The 20,185-nt window shown below is 51.7% G+C and overlaps 1 protein-coding gene across 1 annotated transcript; it reads right to left on the reverse strand.

Moving 5' to 3' along the window:
• Window positions 1–489: 489 nt before the first annotated feature.
• Window positions 490–17,199, reverse strand: fam53b (family with sequence similarity 53 member B). The gene is made up of 5 exons (XM_030340344.1): window positions 16,904–17,199; window positions 10,183–10,406; window positions 9,152–9,206; window positions 6,022–6,854; window positions 490–1,822 (listed from the first exon to the last, which is right to left on the reverse strand). The coding sequence occupies exons 2-5, from the start codon at window positions 10,270–10,272 to the stop codon at window positions 1,460–1,462; spliced, it is 1,341 nt and encodes a 446-aa protein (XP_030196204.1). The 5' UTR covers window positions 10,273–10,406; window positions 16,904–17,199; the 3' UTR covers window positions 490–1,459.
• Window positions 17,200–20,185: the final 2,986 nt, after the last annotated feature.

Genomic DNA, 20,185 nt, shown 5'->3' on the forward strand with positions numbered 1-20,185 from the left:
AGTAAGGCCGCAGTATTGAAGTAAGACAGTTGTACTGTAGTAGAAAGGCAGTAGTATTTTGGTTAAACAGTAGTACTGTCATAGTAAGAGAGGTAATATTGCTTTAGTATTGTAGTAGTGAGGCAGTGGTATTGTAGTAAGACAGTACTATTGACATAGGACAGTACTATTGACATAGTAGGAAAGTAGTATTTCCAAAGTAAGACAGTAACATTGTAGCATTGTTGTCGTAGTAAGACAGTAGTATTTTCATAGTTAGACAGTAGTGTTGTAGTAGTAAGGCCTTAATGTTTGGAGTAAGCTGGACTTGAACAATAGCCTCGACTCCTCGCCTGGACTCTGTCAATACTGATTATCTGCATGAACTCTTCCCCATGCATACAAGCTTCCGCGCGCGCGCGCAAGCACACACACACACACACACACACACACACACACACACACACACACACACACACACACACACAAAATAGGAAGGACTTCAGCGAGCACATTTAAAACTGTGTTTTATTTGTATAGAAATATGTCCATGTTTTTTTTTTACATAGCTCTGTAGTTACAAATTATAAAAAGGAAGAACATTAACGCTATTAGCTTCACCAAGTTTCTCTCCGACAAAAAAGGAAAATACAATCTCAGAGAGTAGCCTCATGTTATTGTGCGAATTATTAAGCTTGTCATTTTGTGGCCTGTATATGTGTGTTTGTGTGTGTGTGTGTGTGTGTGTGTGTGTGTGTGTGTGTGTGTGTGCGTGTCCATGTGCGAATGTGTGCGCCGCGCAACTCGTCAGACCGGCCATTTCCGACATCCGCGGTCCCCGAAAGGCGAAGTCTCTCAGCGCGCGTCCATCATGTACCCGTGTCAAACAACGTCCGGGAAGCCGCCACCATCTTCCTCTCCTCCTCTTCTTGTTTCGTCTAGTGCAGCAAAAGGTTCAGAGAGCCCCTGTGGTGCGTTCCCGCCTCGGTCGGCACGGCGACAGTCCGTCCGGCCACTCACAGACGGACCCTCCTACCCCCCCCCCCCCCCCCCCCCCCTTGTTGTGCAGCAGCACTTCCTTTAAACTCCCCCACCCTCCCCCCCGGGTCCTCCTGATACCCACGTCAGCGAAACGAAGCACAATGGCTTCCAGCGCGGACGCCGCCCCCCCCCTCTGTGGGACCGCCCACAGACACCCCCCCCCCGTCGTCGTCGGCCAGACCCGGGCCAAAGCGAGCAGGTGTGGGGGCCACGTCCCGACACCTACGTCCTTTCTTAAGACTTATGAGTGAGGTTCGACCCCCCTCCCCCCCCCGCCCCGCTGGGCCGCATGGCGATCCAGCCCCCGGGGTCACAGTTCACACCCCTCCAAAAAGAGGGGGGTTGGGATCGTAGCGTGAAGGAGGGAGGAGCGGAGAAAGGGGTTCAGGAAGGAGTGTGTGGACGAGGTGGGGGGGGGGGGGGGCATGGGGGGGGGGGCTCAGTTCCTCTCGATCTGCTCGATGTCGAGCATGCCCCCCAGCTGATACATGTCCTTCCTGGGGCTGCACAGCCCCGCCCACAGGTACTCGCCGCCGCCGCCGCCGCCGCCGCCGGTCGTATCCCCGCCCCCCGTGGCGTCGCCGTAGTCCGGGGCCCCCCAGCCCAGCTCCTCGATGGCGGGGTCCGAGCCCACGCTCATGCCCTCCCCCTCGCCCTCCTTAGACCTGGACGTGGGGTCCCGGAGGAAGTCGCTGCTCTCCCAGGGGGCGGGGCTTCTGAGGGTGGGCGGGGCCTGGGTTGATTGGCGGCCGTCCTCGCCGGGGATCCCAGGACAGCTGAGGCTGTGGAAGCTGCGCAGTTTCTGCAGAGGAGGGGGGAACAAGACGGAGACAGCGGTGGTTTAGCGCCGGGACAGCTGGGGCGGACCTCTCTCCGGCCCGTCAGTTGTCTAGTTTCAGTTTCACCTCACGCTCTCCAGGGTTGAACCCCCCCTGGTTTGGGCGCCGTCCAACGTTCGCACATCACCCTAAACCCAAGACTAGGACTGGCGTCCTCGGAGCAGCAGAATGCGCGACGGATCCCCTCAACGGCTATAAATCGTGTTCCGCTACACGCCGGAGCAACTGGCCGGTCCAGGGGGGGGGGGGGGGAGGCAGCCGCTGCTCTACGCAACAGGGGGGGCCGGCATCACTGTCAGCCAGGCCGCCACGCCACCCCCCCCCCCCCCCCCTCCCTGCTACTGGGAAACGGCACAATGGACGCATACATCTGGGGAGCGTCGGAACATTCCCCTGGCCCCGTCCACATGTGCCAGAAGCACCGCTGTAGGCCCCCCACGACAGCTGGGCTGGCCTGGGTTGGGTAGGAAGGACCGTCTCTCTTACAGTAACCCCCCCCCCCCCCCACACACACACACACACACACACACACACACACACACACACACACCCCCCCCCCCCAACGAGCTCGGCCCTGACGACAAAACACACCAGCTGTCTTGTCCTGAGCGACCTCTGCGGTGGTGATGGGTTAAAGGGACACGGCAGAATGGGGTTTCTGTGAGGCCCCCGTCGGTTGCGGTTTCTGCGTTATTGGGGGGCAGGCGGGGGGGCGGGGTGGCGGGGGGGGAGGCGGGGGGGGCGGGGGGGGGCGGTTAACAGTCATGTGTGTGAATCGACCGCGCTGTGAATCTGCACATCTCTTAGTACCATCTTCTACTTGGATAGTGTTGATGGTCTGGGGGGGGGGTTCCAGGTGAGGGGTCCCCCCCCCCCCCCTCCCGCCAGTCTGATTGGCCCCCATGAGAACCACCCTGAGGAACCCCCCCCCCCCCCCCCCCCCCCCATGAAGACCGGCCCTGGTCTTTAGTTTGGGTTCCTCAGAGAGCGGGCCAATCAGAGGAGGTCTTATCTATGCTCACTCGCTTAGTTTCTAGCGTCAATAAGAGCTTCAAAGTAGAGGCCGTCAAGCGAACCTTGAATACTCTTCCTCGACGCGCTCAGGCTGACAGAGCTGCCCTGAAACATCAACTCCCCCCCCACACACACACACACACACACACCCCAGCCCCCCGTCGCCTGGAGGCTGAAATGGAGACGGGGGCAGAAGGGCATCCTCATCCATACTGACCTTGACTCGCTCCATCATCAATACAGCCTTATCAATAGCTCATGAGGTCGCTCACACACAGCGATACGCACACCGCTCGCAGGGAATCAATGTCTGCTTTTACACACACACACACACACACACACACACACACACACACACACACAGCCCTCTCTGCCACCACCGTCACCACCGATGCAGCAATCTATAACTTCTGCTCTACTTGGTGACATCCAGAGGGGGGGGGGGGGGAGGGGGGCTACAGCCGGCCGCGCTCCCAGCATGAGTGACACCATTGTGGCCATCTTGTGGCGGTGCCACCGCGCCTGCCACAAGATGGTGATGGTGGGGGCGTGGGGGAAGGGGGGCAGGGGGGGGAGGGGGGGAGGGGGGTGAGCGCGGCGAATATTTCGGAAGTCACTCGGGAGTGGGTGTCTGCAAAGGGTGCGCGAAACCAAAAAGAATCAAAAGGGCAAACGCAGAAAAACAAAAAAACGCTGATAGAAAAGGAAGCCAGCAGCCGCACAGTTACGAGGCTCTCCTTGTAACAGTCGGCCAGCTCATCGCCGTGGTTACAAGCGATCCTCCTCCTTTGCAAACAGAGATGAAAAGGCCGCGGTGTGGAGGAAGGGGGGGGGGGGGGGGGGGGGGGGGAGGGAGGGGGGGAATAGGCTGCGTGCATTGTGGCCCGAATCTGATCAGATGACAAGCAGATTAGCCTTGGGTTCGTTCACGTCTCCCTGAGCCAACACAACTGGAAGTCGTTCTCCTCCGGGCCGGCTCTCAGAGGAGTCCGTTTAACAGGCAATTACAGCCGGGACAGGGGGAGGGGGGAGGGGGGAGGGGGGGGGGGGGGGAGGGGTTTTATCAACACGAGCAAATCGGATTATATAATGTTCAGCAGAGAGAACCAGAACGGCTCGTTTCTAAACCAAAGCCAGACGTCGACGCAAAGGAGTGGTGTAGTGTAGTAGCTCTTACAAGGGGAGAGGCATTCTGCTAACCTCCCCTGTGTGTGTGTGTGTGTGTGTGTGTGTGTGTGTGTGTGTTTGTTTCGGGGGGGGGGGGAAGCATTATACTAACCCATGTAGCAACATTCATCAAGGCATACTAACCTCTTGTATATGGGTATGTGTGTGCGACTGTGTGTGTGTGTGTGTGTGTGTGTGTGCGTGTTTGTTTCGGGGGGGGGGGGGGAGGCATTATACTAACTAACCGATGTAGCAACATTCACATTCATCAAGGCATACTAACCTCTTGTGTGTGGGTATGTGTGTGCGACTGTGTGTGTGTGTTCATAATGCACACTGCATGTTCCGAAGACACTCGTGAACTCTGTAACTTATTCCACAGGGCCCCAAGTCCAGCCGTGCGTTGTCCATCATTGTACTGTACTGTACTGTGTGCGTGCGTGTGTGTGCGTGCGTGTGTGTGCGTGTGAATGCTTGTATGGGTGAAGCAGAACAGAAGACTGCCTGACAGGATGTGTAGCAAAAACAAGTTGATGTGGTGTTGGTGGGAGCCTGTGTGTGTTTGTGTGTGTGTCTGCGCCTGTGTGTGTGTGTGTGTGTGTGTGTGTGTGTGTGTTTGTTTACGTGTCTTTGAACACCAAGAAGAAGAACTTCCCTGAGAGGTACGTGTGTGTTTGTTGATTTTGTTTATCAGTGACTCTCCTGAGAATCGGACCCTCCTCATCAACTCATTGTTTCAGATCCCAGCCCGCGTTCCGTCTGCTCAGACGCCTCCACTGGGGGATGTGACTCAGGGAGGAATGCAAAGGACATGTTCTGCATGCTGAAGCTCTTTGAGGCATGTGTGTGTGTGTGTGTATGTATGTACCTAGGTGTTTGTGTGTTTGTATGTTGGTGGGAGTCGGTGTGTGTGTCTATGCAGCTAGGTGTGTGTGTGTGTGTCTGTGTATGCACCTAGGTGTATGTGTGTGTGTGTGTGTGTGTGTGTGTGTGTGTGTGTGTGTGTGTGTGTGTGTGTGTGTGTGTGTGTGTCTGTGTGTATGCCCCTAGGTGTATGTGTCAGTGTGAATGTGTCTGTATGCAACTGTGTTTGTGTGTACATGTCACACACACTGTGTGTGTGTGTGTGTGTGTGTGTGTGTGTGTGTGTGTGTGTGTGTGTGTGTGTGTGTGTGTGTGTGTGTGTGTGTGTGTGTGTGTGTGTGTGTGTGTGTGTGTGTGTAGGGAGCAGGGCTCAGAATCACAACCTTCCTATTGTTTGTTTATTCAGCAGAACAAGAGAAGAGGAAGACGAAGGTCCTCCTCCCGTGTGTGTGTGTGTGTGTGTGTGTGTGTGTGTGCGTGTGTGTGTGTGTGTGTGTGTGTGTGTGTATAACTGTGCGTGTCTAAGTTTGTGTCTTTGTGCATGTGTAACATTAGTAGATGCAGTAAAAGGCATTAAACTAAAATTAACAAACAGTTCCTTAACCATTAACTAATGGCCTCTTCATGTGAACTAAGGTTTACATTTGTACATTATTTAATAGTGTTGGCCTATGTCAGCTCCATAACCGTATTAAATAATGTACAATAAATAAGTTGTACCGAAATCCCAAAGCATCCAAATTATTCTGAAAAGACTCAACCTCAAATGACCACGTTGACACTTGTCAAAACAGTAATGCTTCGAGAGTCGTCGCACATTTGCGTACCCGGCCCGGACACAATGCCTCCCAGAATGCATAGCGGCCGCTGGCTCCGCTTTGAAATGAGCAGCGCTGGTCTTTTTTATTTTTTGCATGTATCTCCGTGAGTGCCTGCTTTGTGTCCGGGCGCACAATGTCCTATTGAGGACGCCACGACGGTGGCTCGCATCGCACGCTGTCATCTGATCCCCGTGTCATCAGTGGTCACACGCTGCCCCCCCCCCCCCCCCCCTCCCCCACCTCCTCCCCCCCCCCCCCCCCCCCCCCCCCCCCAGCCTCCTCCCATCAGCACCCACCTGGGTCATCTTGGCGAGGTCCAGGGACGGCCGAGAGTCGGCCGGCCTCCGGCGCTTCACGCCCATCTTCTTGTGGTCGAGCGCGCAGGGCTGCGAGCGGCTGCGGGCCAGCCCCCCCCCCCCTCCGCCCGGGCCGGCCACGCCCCTCCGCCGCTCCAGCTCGGGGGTGGAGCCCGGGGAGCTGTCGGGCGACGCCCCCGGGGGCGCCAGCGCCGGGAAGATGTGTTCGTGCGAGAGGTAGAGGCCGCCGGGCGCCGCCGACGACAGGGTCACCGAGGAGGAGGAGGGGGAGGAGGGGGAGGAGGAGGAGGAGGAGGAGGAGGAGGAAGGGGAGGCCCGGCCGGTGAAGGCGGGCACCAGGCCCGGGGAGAAGCACGGCAGCTCCAGCGCCGCGTTGGAGCGCGCCGGCAGGCTGAAGCTGGAGCTGCGCTGCATGGCGGGGAAGACGACGGCGGGCGGCGCCCCCGAGGCTCCGCCCCCGGCGCCGCGGTGCACGCTGCCCCCGCTGTGGCAGCGCCGCTTCTCCACCGCCGTCCAGACGCGGGACCCCTGGGGCCGCCACGCCGCGCGGCAGCCCCCCGCCAGCTCGTCGGAGCAGGACAGCGACCGGCACTGCCGCTTGCTGGGCGGCGCCGCGGCGAAGGCCGCCGGGTCCGCCAGGCTGAGCTCCCGCAGCAGCCCCGAGATGGCGCCGCCACCGCCGCCGCCGCCGCCGCCCAGCCACCCCGTGGGGCTCTGGCACTCCTCGGGCACCGCGTCCCACAGGTTCTCCAGGCTGGCGCCCACCGGCCGCGAGGGGCAGCCCTGGCCCAGCTCACGCCACCGGCCCGCCTCTGCAAGCACAGCACAGAGGGAAGGTGAGCGTGAAGGTTGACGGAGCGCTTTTATTTTGAAGGAGCGTTGCTTTAAAGGGGAAGGGATCAAATATACTTCACGATATCAATTAATTTTTTTTTTTTAAAAAGCATTCGGAGAAGCACAGGCTTACGGTTAAAGTCGATGCGCCTTTATTTTGAAGGAGCATTGCTTTATTGGGAAGGGATCAGGCGAGCTTAACAGCATAAAAGAAAAGTATTCAAACCATTCAAAGAAGCACAGACTTAAGGTTAAGGTCGATACGCCTTTATTTTGAAGGAGCATTGCTTCACCGGGAAGGGATCAACTTTACCTAACGACATCGTCCAATAAAAAAAAAGTACTATCCAACTATTTAGAGAACCATCAGCTTTCAAAGCCGCTCATTAAAGAGAGAATAGAGTCGAGCACTCATCCATGTTACAGGAGGTAATTGCACATTATCAAAGGTCAGGCTGCCGTGGTTCTTGGCAGGAGCATGTTGTGTTTCATACGCTAATCGCTTTTATTGCGTTGTGGAGCCAACACCTGGAGACGGGCATGCATCCAAAACAATGGCCGACGGCCATCTGGTAATCTGATGAAGAGGAAGGAGCGGTGAAGCAACATGGACGCTCCCGGCTTAGGGCTGGTCGGCCATGTTTGTTTATAGTCTCTCTGAGGATATCAATATGACGGACTTCCTCTCGTTAAACTATATAACCGAACGGCTCTATCCAAACAGCCTGTAATGTATTAACTACCACTTGGCCAGCACTGTACATACTTGCCAATCGCCACAGAGGCAAACAAAATCACGTCGGTGGTACGGATTCCAACCCAACCACTGGACTGAACCATTCTGGGATAATAGAAAACCCACAGACTCCAACAACAGCTGCGTGCTAAGTTGACACACTATTAACTAGAATGTTACGAGGATGGATCATTTTTATCAAGGTATTATCTAATAATAATAATAATCACAGACATAAGTCCTGAAAAGTGGGTCATCCAAATAACTGACGGCCTGTTGATTATGAAATGTTCTGAAATGTTCTTTTGATTTACGATCACAACCAGAGATGTTGAAGTGAATGCCAGCCACTCCTTTTGAGGTTGGAACCCAGAGCTAACCAATTCCTAATTTCTGTCAGCGATTTCGTGAATGCAGTTCTCAGAATAAATAACCTCATGATATTGTTTAAAGGGGTGGTGAACCCAAAAACCTTTCATTTCATCATTATCATACGTGGGTATATCTTATTTTATCGTGGAGATAGTGAGCTATGCCATTTTGTCACTGATGCTAAAATAAGGGTTAGGCCCTCATCAAGAGAAAACAGGAGAAAAACTCAGTTTTTGCCAGTCTTTGTGTGTCTGAATGTTCCACTCAGCTCTACTTTTCGACAAGTCTAAGGACTTTTTAGTAGACTTTTTGACGTCAGGACGAAGGGATGCAGGCAGCGAGGGGTGTGTGGATGTGTGGAGCTTCGTCTGACCAGCGATTGCGGCTGATGTCTGTGTCCGAGAGAGGGTTTAGCTTCCCGGACACTCAGGGCATTACGCCTCAACGTGTGGCACATTTTGTTCTCGACATCGATCATTAAAACCCACTTGCACAGCGAAAGTACTACAAAAGTGTTACAGAGTTGGCGTGGGTAACGTCAACACGCCCGACTTCAACTTTCAGCCATAAGCACATTTTATTCAGTCTCCTAGTGTTTTGAGTCCGAGCTGAAACCGGGGTTTAACTGAGACCTTGAGCAACATGCCCTGAGATGAATCTCAACGCTGGCGTGTTAGGTATAATAACCGGCTACGGCGGTTGACTACTCGGAACATTTAAGATTGGGGAAAAAGGGAAAACGGTGGAGTGATCTAATCACCCGGTTTGGGTGTGGTGTCAATGAAGCATAATAAACTAAGCAATCATTCTGGTAGGCTGCAGCACCGGTCAGGCACGTTTGACGCCAACGCAGAGGAACAGACCCCCCCCCCCCCCCCTCACCGAGCCCCTCGGGTGACATAACACAGCCTCTACAAGCTGCCAAGGGTGCGCACCGGTCTGCAGGTGTGTAATTATAGCTCCTCCGCATGTGGGGCCAGGGGTGGAGACACATCGGGAGGGGGGGGAGGGGGGGGACACAATTAACGACGGTGAAACTCTCTAGAAAGAAAGCGGCTGTAGGACTGTGTGAAGGTCTATGTTTAGCACAGAGACGTTTGGGGGGGGTGGTGTTTGGGCTGGTGTGTGGGTGGAGGTGGTGGAGGTGGTGGAGGGGTTGGCGCTTACCCATCAGTCCACAAGAGAAGAGGGCCGTTCCCTGGCTCATGGTCGGCTCCCGCAGCTGTGGGAAACACGCAGACGTTTAGGGGGCGGGGAGTGGATCGCACGCCAGGCAACACAGGGCGCCGCCGGAGTCAACCATCGAAACAAGCGCATCCAGTCCCACGTAGCGAGAAAATCCGGTCCGTAAATAGAAACCAACTGGCCCCGAAAAAACAATGAAATGCGGAGTAATCCGTTTGAGGCCCGCTGAGACGGAGTGTGTTGTGCCGTTGAGGGAGGAGAGAGAGAGAGCAGACTAGAGTATAGCTTGTTGTTCAGTCTGATGGATCATAATAGGTTTCCTGAGTGACTACACGCCCCCGAGAACGATGAGTCGATGACTTCACTTCACGTGGCTGAGAGGGCAATCTCGGTCCGCACGTCGCACACGCACACACACACACACACGCGCGCGCGTGCGCACACGCACGCACGCACGCACGCACGCACGCACGCACGCACGCACGCGCGCGCGCGCACACACACACACGCACACACACTGGGAGTTTCTGCTGGCTCCGGCACAGAGGGAAAGACTCCGGGCTCCGGTGTTTGAATTCCTCTTAGAAGGTGAGCCAGAGACACCCGGGCCACCCGCCGCTCGTAAACAACTGTCCTATTGTTGGCGTTCTGTTGGCGAACACGTGGAACAGTTCACCATTCACACCAGATGGCTGCCGCCCCGTGACCCATCGGGGGGGGGTATCGTCGTGCAATCAGGGCTAATCGGGGCAAAAATATCCCCTGTCGGCGGGCGAGTCACGGCACAAAAATGCTGCGGCTCAGAGTTTGACTCGGAGAATGCAAAGTCCATTAGAGCGGGTTTATGGCTTCGTGAGACAGGGCTGGAATCGTACCGAACAGTATCATTGACACGTTAACGCTATGTGGCAATAGAATCGCTGTGAGACCGCTGGCCACCATAAGACTCGTAGAATACCACAAACGTTACGTGTAAGTACAAGAATTTCGGAGAAACAATGTGTAACCCTTACCTGGCCTATTTCCAGACACTTGGACGTTACATCTTCGACGCGCTTCTTCTCCAGCGTTTTTTTGCTAATGATCACCATGACAACGCACATTTTTGCCCCGGGTGACTTGGATGCGAAGCGAGGAGGTCAGGAGCCATGTTGAAGAGCAGGACACTGAAGCATGCGCAGCGGGCAGAGAGTCCCCTCGACGCCTCCAGGAATGTGATTCAGTCTTCTGTCCAATCCTGCACGCACACACACACGCACGCACACACAGACACACACACACACACAGACACACACACACACACACACACACACACACACACACACACACACACACACACACACACACACACACACACACGTATAGAGACACATACACACAGATGAGCAAAAAGGGTTAGAATTCAGGGCATTGTTAACATTCTGCCTAGCTGTTTGGCAGGGGGTTCAATTCCACAGAATTCCCCGCGTGGAACGGGAAACAGTTTTCTGAACACAAAACCGAAAGCATGCAATATGTAACCGTGTTAACGTGAGCCTGACACCTGCTGTAACCAGGGGTTACAGGAAACACACATCAAGGGCACGAGGAGCAGATGGGGCATCCTATCAGCTGGGGGCCGAGCCCCTTAGACTACTGTCAAACCTAAACGGAAAGTTACAAAGCAGGGTGTGAAGACCCTACCCAATAGGGTTGTGTGTGTGTGTGTGTGTGTGTGTGTGTGTGTGTGTGTGTGTGTGTGTGTGTGTGTGTGTGTGTGTGTGTGTGTGTGTGTGTGTGTGTGTGTGTGTGTGTGTGTGTGTCCGTTTGTGTGTGTGTGTGTCCGTTTGTGTGCGTGTGTGTGTGTTGACACAATCTCAGCAAAACAGGAGGCATCAATAAGTAATCTACCCAAGGTTAGAAGAACACAAGTACGCATCGGGGACAACAGTCCCTCAACCTTTTTCCCATCCCTCCCTCCCTGCCTCCCTCCCATCTCTCTCTCTTACTCTCTCCCATCTCTCTCTCTTCCTCCCTCCCATCTCTCTCTCTTCCTCCCTTCCCTAGTCCCTGCAGCAGCTCCGGGATCTGCCATCTGAGAAGGAGAGGGAGAGGGAGAGGGAGAGGGAGGGAGGGAGAGAGAGAGAGAGATTCCTCAAAGTGTTCTGCATCGGAACCAGAGAGGTGAGCGCAGCAAAGTCAAAGTTGTGTAATTGAGTCCTCGGGGGCTGGCTGAGAATAGCTGTGACCTTGCGGTCGTCAAAACAACCCTATTCTCATTAGTGCAGCAAAACACAGCTGATTAGCTCAGACCAGCATCTCAGACCCCCCAAAACACTAACGATTGACCAACACCACCAGCACCTGATAGATGGGTCAGAGCCGGACAGTGGGATATAGTGGGAGAGAAAGGAACGAAGGAGATGGCAGGGGCAGTGTGTGTGTGTGTGTGTGTGTGTGTGTGTGTGTGTGTGTGTGTGTGTGTGTGTTTGTGTGTTTGTGTTTGTGTTTGTGGTGAGCGGTGCGGAGATGACAGACAATATAGCAGAGCATCACAAGATCATACAATACGTGTATGTTCTGTTCTGCTGTGCATGGAGTTGTGTGTGTGTGTGTGTGTGTTGTAACTGTAGGTTGATTGTACATGTGTACGGATATATTGTCTGTTTTCTCACTAACGCCCAAGACAAATTGTCTCCTGGACGAGACAATAATGGCTAATCTTATCTAATCCAATGTAATCTAATCTAATCAAAACCGTGATGATAAGGTTGATGAGACCGGCCCAAACTCTGCGCTTTCAGCAACATATGATTCCCATTACGACATCTAATCCTCTACACTGCATTGAATAAAAAAAAAGTACTTTAAATACTGTTATAAAAACAAGCGCAAGGCCAGTAGCATTCAAGGCCACTGGGACTTGTTGTGTTGTAGTGGAAGGGAGCGCGATCAAGGCATGCTAGTGAGCCAAATGAGGTCGGTCCATAGGCCAGCCTATAGCGTGCTTAATGTTAAGCACACTGAAACCGTTTACACAGCCACGGGGAGCGAGAGCAGGGCTGAATGGCCCGCTTGTTTGATATCTTTATAGCATTATCAGTCAGGGTTCGGAAAAACCCTCAATCATTTCCCATAATTTCATAGCAGGGCGATGAGGTAAGTCGGGCCCTGAATCGCTCTTCGGAGAAACGGACACGTTGAAATGAGGAGAGGGGAGAGGCTGCGCCGATCCGACTGCAGCCTTGACAACCTCTACCCAGGAATGGCAGGGGCAGTTTGTGAATGGAAAACTTGCCCTCTCTCTCCATGGACGTTTGGCACAAGAGGGGCCCGCGCCATATTTGAGGTAGAAAGTGGAAAAAAGCGCCGGGGCCAAGGCATGCCGGGTCGTGGCACCACCGCCCACCAGCTGTCTTCGCTGTGCCAGGCAGCAGAGGGTTGTGGTGGGGCACTGCACACTTCCTGTTCAACTACTGTCAGCGTACCCCCGTTTGCAACACGACAAAACGCAGCGCAAGAGGGCTCCAAGGTTGTGGGTTCTCTCTCCTCCTCCCGTCTGTTATAGTTTGTGTGAATAAACTGCCGTTCTGATTCTGAAAAAACAGCAATGGCTTCTGCAGGGCCATGCTCTGTTGTCGAAGCAAAACAGTGTAGTCCCCTCTGACAGGACTGGGCCGGTGGTTTTATCGTCATCATCTGGTATTGGGGAGAAGCATTCCTGGGGGCTGTTGGGGCAGGGTGGGGTGGGGTGGGGCTGGTGGCTCCGAAGTGGGGTGGAGGTCACAGACAGGAGCCCATCCCCTCGTTCTTTATCTGGGTCTGAATGGGAGCCGCGGCGGCAGGGGAGGGCCGGACGTCCCCGTGGCACGGCAGTGGGTGGTGGGGTCGTAGGTCAAATTACATTAACATGACCCGCCTTAATGCTACTTTTTCTCGGATCGGCTCCATGTCGGATGCGGAGCCGTATGTGAAGTTCCCCCCCCCCCTCCCCCCCCCCCCCCGAGTTATCCTGTCTGCGTCACACAACTGATTTCGGGCTTCTGTCAACTTGAGTTCGGAGGCTCTTCATATCTGTATCCGTCATCTGGTCACATGGTGACACTTGCCGCCTTATATAGCAACACGTCTCCTATCTCAAACTTATTGGTGCAACCCCCCACAAGACACACAGCCATGGCCCATGATGGGTCGGGGTGGGGGGTGAGTAGAAAGGGGGGGGGGGGGGGACAGGGGGGCTAACCGCGACAGCAGGTGGCTACGGGCTAGATAGCTGCTGTGAACGCAAGATAGGAAGAAGGGGAAACCTCAAAATTGGACACGTAGGAATATACATTGTTGGCCCTTATACACACACACACACACACTGTCACACACACACACACACACACACACACACACACACACACACACACAGTGACACACACAATGACACACACACATTGACACACACAGTGAGACACACACACAGAGTGACACACACACACACACACAGACGCACTCACCCCCCGGTTTGGGTCAGGCACAGAAGGAGCCCCCCCCCCCCCCCCCCCCCCCCTGGCCTAGCCTTTACAATAAGCTCCCGCAGAGTTGTCACCGCTGAAAGCTTTAAAATACAATTTTCCAATTAGAGCAGCTCTTCTATGCATTGCTAAGACTGTAATCCCGCGGCGGGTTAGAGCTACATTATGCAAAGAGCGGGCAGCTTGGAGTCTGACTGACAGAGCCAATGCTAATCCATCCTATGGCACTTGTGGGAGCTTGAGGTAAACAATATGTTCGGCACAGTTACCCTGCGCTGCTCCCCGCGGGTCTCAATCAATAGGCCAGTGAATGCAACAATGCCCGTCTAAATTTGCAGAAAAAGTGTTTATCAAGATCGGCCTCATCAAAGCGTCCGTGCGACGCACAACACATGTGAAATATCTTTTGTCAAAAGTCTCCTGTTTTATTTTCGCACAATGCTGCGATACACTGGTCGGCCCCGGCTCGGAACAAGCCCAGGATTGTGGCCCCTCGGTGTAACTCGAGCATCAGCTTGAGCACCTGAGAACCACGCTACCTGAAATCCAACAGTTTCCTTTTTTTTTTTTCTCCCTTCGTCACCAGGCTGCTACCAAGGAAACGATCCCCACCCGAACTGAGATGTTCCCATGGCCTGGGTGCTGAAAAGCCCTCGTGTTACTGATCCATCCTCGGGTGGCCTGGCTTCCTCTGCACAGACGGGGGCTGTACAGAATGTACACGTTTCATGCTCTTCTCTTCCTCCCTACGTCATGAATGAGGGCCGGCCAGTGTTGACAGAGCATAGTAGCGTAGCGTGAAGATGAAACGAAACGCCTGATATAGAGACGGGGCTGAGAGATAACCGGTGTGACCGTTTACATATCGTATTCGTAGTGAAAAAAGGAACCACTCCTTTTTGTATTCTCCCCCCCTAAAAAAAGACCCATGAGTTGTTTCGATCATCGATAATAATCAATAATCCATCTGTGTCCAATGGGAGATGTACAGTACACTAGCCTTAAAGCATTCAGTGTGGTCCCAAATGAGCATCGACAGGCCTGGCTGTGGTGGTGGTGGTGGTGGTGGTGGTGGTGGTGGTGGTGGCGGTGGTGGTCGTGGTGGCGGTGGTGGTGGTGGTTTTTAATCCAGCCTCGGTGAAGGGCCTGCGGGCCAGAGCCCTGGATCCACGGGCATGCAGCTGCCCACTTACCATAAACACAAAGACCCAGCGACTCAGCGAGGCCCCACAAGGAAACTGAGGAGGCCTGCTTTTTTTTCCTCTCTAACTAGGTCTGCTGTTTCATTATCACACGGATAATAACGTGCGCTGTGTGATATGCATGTGTCGGGATAGGCGGGCTGGGGAGGGGTGGTTGAAGAAAGCGATTCATTGAGCACTGTCTTTCAAAGATGGTAGCGAACTTTGAAAGCAGAGGAAAAAGTTATGTTTTAGACGAATGTGTGAGTGAGAGAGTGAGAGAGACACTTCTTGAATGAGGTTTGAAAGAGGAACATGTCAGGGCCACTGAGGACTGGGCTGACGCGAGCTAACTCTGCTATCGAAGGAAGAGGAGAGCCCTTCCGCACGGCTCGCATAGTACTGCCTCCCTTCCCCCCACAATGTGTTCCCACTGGCCCAGACACTGGAACTTTAGAAGACAGGAACCACATCTTTTTTAAGATAGCGCTCACCGAATGTCATAACTTTGGCGTCAGGATACACATGGATTTAAGTTTTGAACTAGTGGAAAACATGGCAGAACTCACTGGCAGGGAAGGAGTAGTTCTTCACATGCACACCAAGTTACCCTTCAAACCTAATTGCTTCAACAATTTTTTGTGTTGGATTGCCAAGCTCCAGGTGGAATGCAGTGAAAGCTAAGTAACGAGCAAACAGTCCCTTAAACTATTTTTTTTCCCCGAAATCCCTCATGAAAGGAAATTAGTTTGGCAAGCAAATTGCTGTGACCAGAGCTGTGAGCCAGTGCTCACACGACTTGGGCTACAGAGCTTTTGAACACAACAAAAAAGGCCCTGAAGTAGCAGTAAAAAAAGTACTTTCTTAGACACATGGTAAAACACACCTGCGCACCACAGAGAAAAGAAACCTCAATAAAATCGTGCTGTAATCTAAACTTACTCCTACTTCAGCGATAGCCAAGGGACATCCCCATATGGAAGTAGTTCCAGTCAAGCGAGCTCCTGTGTTTGCACTCTGACTGAGAACTTGTCAACTTCGGTTGACTTGTGTCAACGAAAACTGTCTAGTCCTGACCCCCGAAGCTGAAGGGGGCCAGATATAAAGACAACATTCAACTTCCAGCACGGCTGTAACATAGCAGACATACCATGTCCCATGTCAGACCCAATTATCCAACTGTAATCACTAATTACATCCATATTCCTAATTGCCATATTTGTATGCAAATCTGTTTGTAATTCTTGATTGATATATAACTGACACACCAAATCATCATTGATACATGATTTGGAGCTTATCATTGATAATTCGGAGCTGTCTCTTTAAGGGCAAGGACAAGTTCACAGCTCTTATCAGTAAACGAACAGAATTATGCTTGTGACTAATTCGACTAATCTTAACACATAATTGTCTCCATCTTAATATGTGGTTATGTCAGATGAAACATCTATCACACAAACAATATTCCAGACAGCTCTTTTGTCTACTTCCATTATAGGTTGATTGTTATGTTAAGACAATAATATTGAACTGTATTAAGGTTACCATGAAAAGTTATTAATCCCAAACGCACTTTAAGCCATGCGAGGAGCCGCACTGAACCAGTAAGGGTAGGCGAACTGGACCAGTAAGTAGAGCAGCATTGAACCAGTAAGCGGAGCCGAACTGGACCAGTGAGAGGAGCAGCATTTGAACCAGTAAGCTGAGCCGAACTGGACCAGTAAGAGGAGCCGCACTGAACCAGTAGGGGCGACTGGTTCCGGACAAAGGGACAAAGCATAGGCTGGGAAAACTATGATAAAAAGTTGCTAAGCTAACTAAGAGAGTGGGAGCCAAGTTTATAAGCAGTCTATTAACCCGCTATGATCGCTCTATCTGGTGTCACCCCTGCAAACCATCACCCGCACAGTCCCCATCTGCCTAAAGCACATACACGTTATTAATATAGCAGCCTCACATTGACAATAACACAGCTCCTGGGGCAATAACTTTAGCTGCAGGAAACAAGGTTATTCTGCTGAAAAAGCACCTCTGTTGTTTTTACTCACAAGAAACAGGGTGGACATCTCGGAGAGCCAGCGGATGACAAAGTGCTGGCAGTTAGTTTGGCTGGATCATTTTGAGATGTTTGCAGACAGGAAGCAAGACATACAATGTGAGGGTAAGTTGTTCTAGCTTTGTTCCAGCCTTCAGGCTGCTCACACAACTACAACTCCACTCCAGTGCGCCGGTGCCTAACCTCGTTGTTCCCAGGCGTACTCGTCTCACGTCGCAACGTCCCGGACGGGATGCTCCATATTAACGTTATTGGCAAGAGGGCGGGACGGACTTTCTGTTCGATGGAACTACGGGCGAGTTGTGAAAAACAGGGCGGGACTTCTGGTAGATAGATTTATATGTTACGTGTTTGGGATGTTGCCATGTTGCATTTTAAAATTGTAAAGTAAAACGCCATATTTATTCATTTTTGACATTTCTTGTCATGTTCTTATTTCTTTCGCTCCAGGCACTTTTAACTGGTACATAGCTCATAGGATGTAAGAAACCGGAAATCGCGTTGCGGTAGACTGGAATAACGCTACAAGTCAGGATCCTCTCTAAACCCAGCTACTGACCAAGTTTGCACACGCTTATGACGTTGTGACAACATACACTAGATTAGAAGATACCACTTTCGGTGGTAGGGGGGTTCTCAGTTATTCGGTTATTGTTTATTAAAATGAAAAGTTTGCTACGGTGTGATAGTTTAATGTTTTTTTTTCCGTAAAAGTAAACCCATCGTGTTTATAGTGAGAAAGAACAGAGAAAGAATGAATGTGGAATCGCTCACACCCTCCTTTTTCTCATGGGATTGGTACGACCTCAGCTGCCATAATGACAGTAATTATAGTTTTATGTTGTGTACACAGACAAGGGACTTTCGACAATGTGTGTGTGTGTGTGTGTGTGTGTGTGTGTGTGTGTGTGTGTGTGTGTGTGTGTGTGTGTGTGTGTGTGTGTGTGTGTGTGTGTGTGTGTGTGTGTGTGTGTGTGTGTGTGTGTGTGTGTATGTGTTCTATACAGGGGTGGAAACTACATTTACACAAGTTCTTAGAATGCTACTGAAAGCAGGTTAATTGTTTAGGTTACAATACATTATCCTGTTGCCAACAGTACGAAAGGATTCAAAACTGGATCATCCACACTAGTTTAACAAATGGTTCAAGAGATGGAATGAGGTGGAGTCCTTTGCGGAAGATATTTTACGGTTATTTTGCCAAAGGCCTGTTTTCTTACCAGGTTTTTACTGACTTATTTTGACTTCATCCGTCTCTCATGTTATAACATATTGCTCAAAAATGATATGACTAGCATGTCATTTATAGGTATATTTATAAATGCTAGTTCATCATTGAAAATGCTTTGAAAATCAAGAATTTAGATAGATAAAACTGGTTTCTGAACTCTCTCTCTCTCTCTCTCTCTCTCTCTCTCTCTCTCTCTCTCTCTCTCTCTCTCTCTCTCTCTCTCTCTCTCTCTCTCTCTCTCTCTCTCTCTCTCTCTCTCTCACACACACACACACACACACACACACACACACACACACACACACACACACACACACACACACACACACACACACACACAAATCCCCCTCCCCCATACACACACCCAAACCCCCACACGCACATATTACATATAATAACTACAATAACTCAGGTCGGCTCTGGAGGCATTATATAGCAGACGAGTCCTCTGCTCCCATCAACACCCATAACTTCCTCGCTGTCACACCCTATATGCTCACAACTGTGTTGGCATTGAAGTCAGACAGGGGCCCTCAGGAGTTCTGGGTGCCAGGGCCTCTACCCTGGCTGTCACTATTGTTAATCAATAAGCAACATCTGCTGTGCGCTACTAATCTTCCCCCGTCTGCCTCAAACGGTTCAGACGGTCCGTCCCCCCTTGTGTTAAAAGGGCATCGAGGATTTGTCTCCTACGACGTGTCAGAGCTACAGGCTGTCACTTGTCTTCTCAGGACCATCACCCGTCTCGCGGAAGACACCGTGTGCTGTGTTGTCGGTTCTGCTCAGAAGGCCTTATTTTCATGCTGTGCTTCTTTTCGACTCACGGACTCACTTCATGAGGGGGAATGGCGAGCATTCTTGTGATAGTTCACGATAAGGGGGCTCTGGAAAAGAAACGTCAGGAAGCAACATGTTTTAAGTGTATTCTAAATTTACGAGGGATTGAAGTTGGGTGCGAGTGATTCTAACACGCGGTCTCGTCCGATCAAGTGCAACCTGCAGGTACCATATGGAAGTAAAGGGCTTCCAAGCCTTGGGTCCTGGGACTCCATGTTGGATTCTGTACGCCATCTGTGGTTAACAGAGGCCACTGACAGATGGCTTAAGGACTTTAGTTACAGAAGCCAACCCTTCTAGACTTTAAAGGGCGACCCACAACCTCTATTATTGACACAACGAATCCTTACATGGGATTTAAATGATTTCCATCATCAGGGAACAGATGACAATTGGAGCCCGACTGTGGGTTTGCGAAAGAGCAAGTGCTTTGTGCAGAGGCCGAGATGGAACATGTTGCTACCGGAGGGGCGGACATGACTTGCCATTCCTTATTTCAATACGCTTTCTGTTGCTTTACACATACTCCCTAATATGCAAGTCAAATGCTGTAGAATCCCAAATGTAAATCCACACGTCAACAATTGCCCCCGCCCCCAACCCAAAGGTTTGCATAAGGCAATGTCAAAAACCGGTCTGAGGAAGGAAAACAGTGACACCATTTGACAAACTGGAGAAGTACATGGATTTTCATTTATGAGTAAATTTGTTTAGTTGCTGTAGCTCCCAGCATTCACATTCATAAAACATAGAGGCTGAAAATCAACCCTTCTGTTGCAGAACATCCCATTTTTTGCCAACCATATCTACACTCCCAATGTTTACGTCCCAGTTAATTAAATGTAGTTCATGGTCATGTCTCAATAGATTATATATACATTTTAAGATAGTCTTATGCTATCTTTCTTCTCTGAATCAGTTAAGCCTTAGAACACTAGGCCTTAGAAAGAGGTGCAGCTGTTCAGTGAATAACCACCTCTGGGGGAATGTGTGAAAGTGAGAAGCACTCGTCATCAGCCAATCATTTCCATAACGCTACTATGATTGGTTTTCATACTACTGAAACTAATGGTTGTGGCTTCACGCTCCTCACCATGACCTTATGAGAGCATCTGGAGGCTCTTTAAGACTGGATGCCTGGCCACCCCAAATGACGGCCACCAGCTTAGTCATTTGACTGTGGCTTGTGATGCCACCATTATGGCC

Source organism: Gadus morhua, chromosome 18 (genome assembly GCF_902167405.1).
Source record: "Gadus morhua chromosome 18, gadMor3.0, whole genome shotgun sequence".
In the NCBI taxonomy this organism is placed as follows: Eukaryota; Metazoa; Chordata; class Actinopteri; order Gadiformes; family Gadidae; genus Gadus; species Gadus morhua.

Excerpts from the sequence above, each read along its gene's own strand:
- fam53b (XM_030340344.1), bottom strand. The coding sequence starts at position 10,272 with ATGTGCGTTGTCATGGTGATCATTAGCAAAAAAACGCTGGAGAAGAAG. Across the intron at positions 9,207-10,182 it reads AGTGTCTGGAAATAGGCCAG|CTGCGGGAGCCGACCATGAG; the intron begins GTAAGGGTTACA and ends TGTTTCCCACAG. Across the intron at positions 1,823-6,021 it reads ACCTCGCCAAGATGACCCAG|AAACTGCGCAGCTTCCACAG; the intron begins GTGGGTGCTGAT and ends CCTCCTCTGCAG.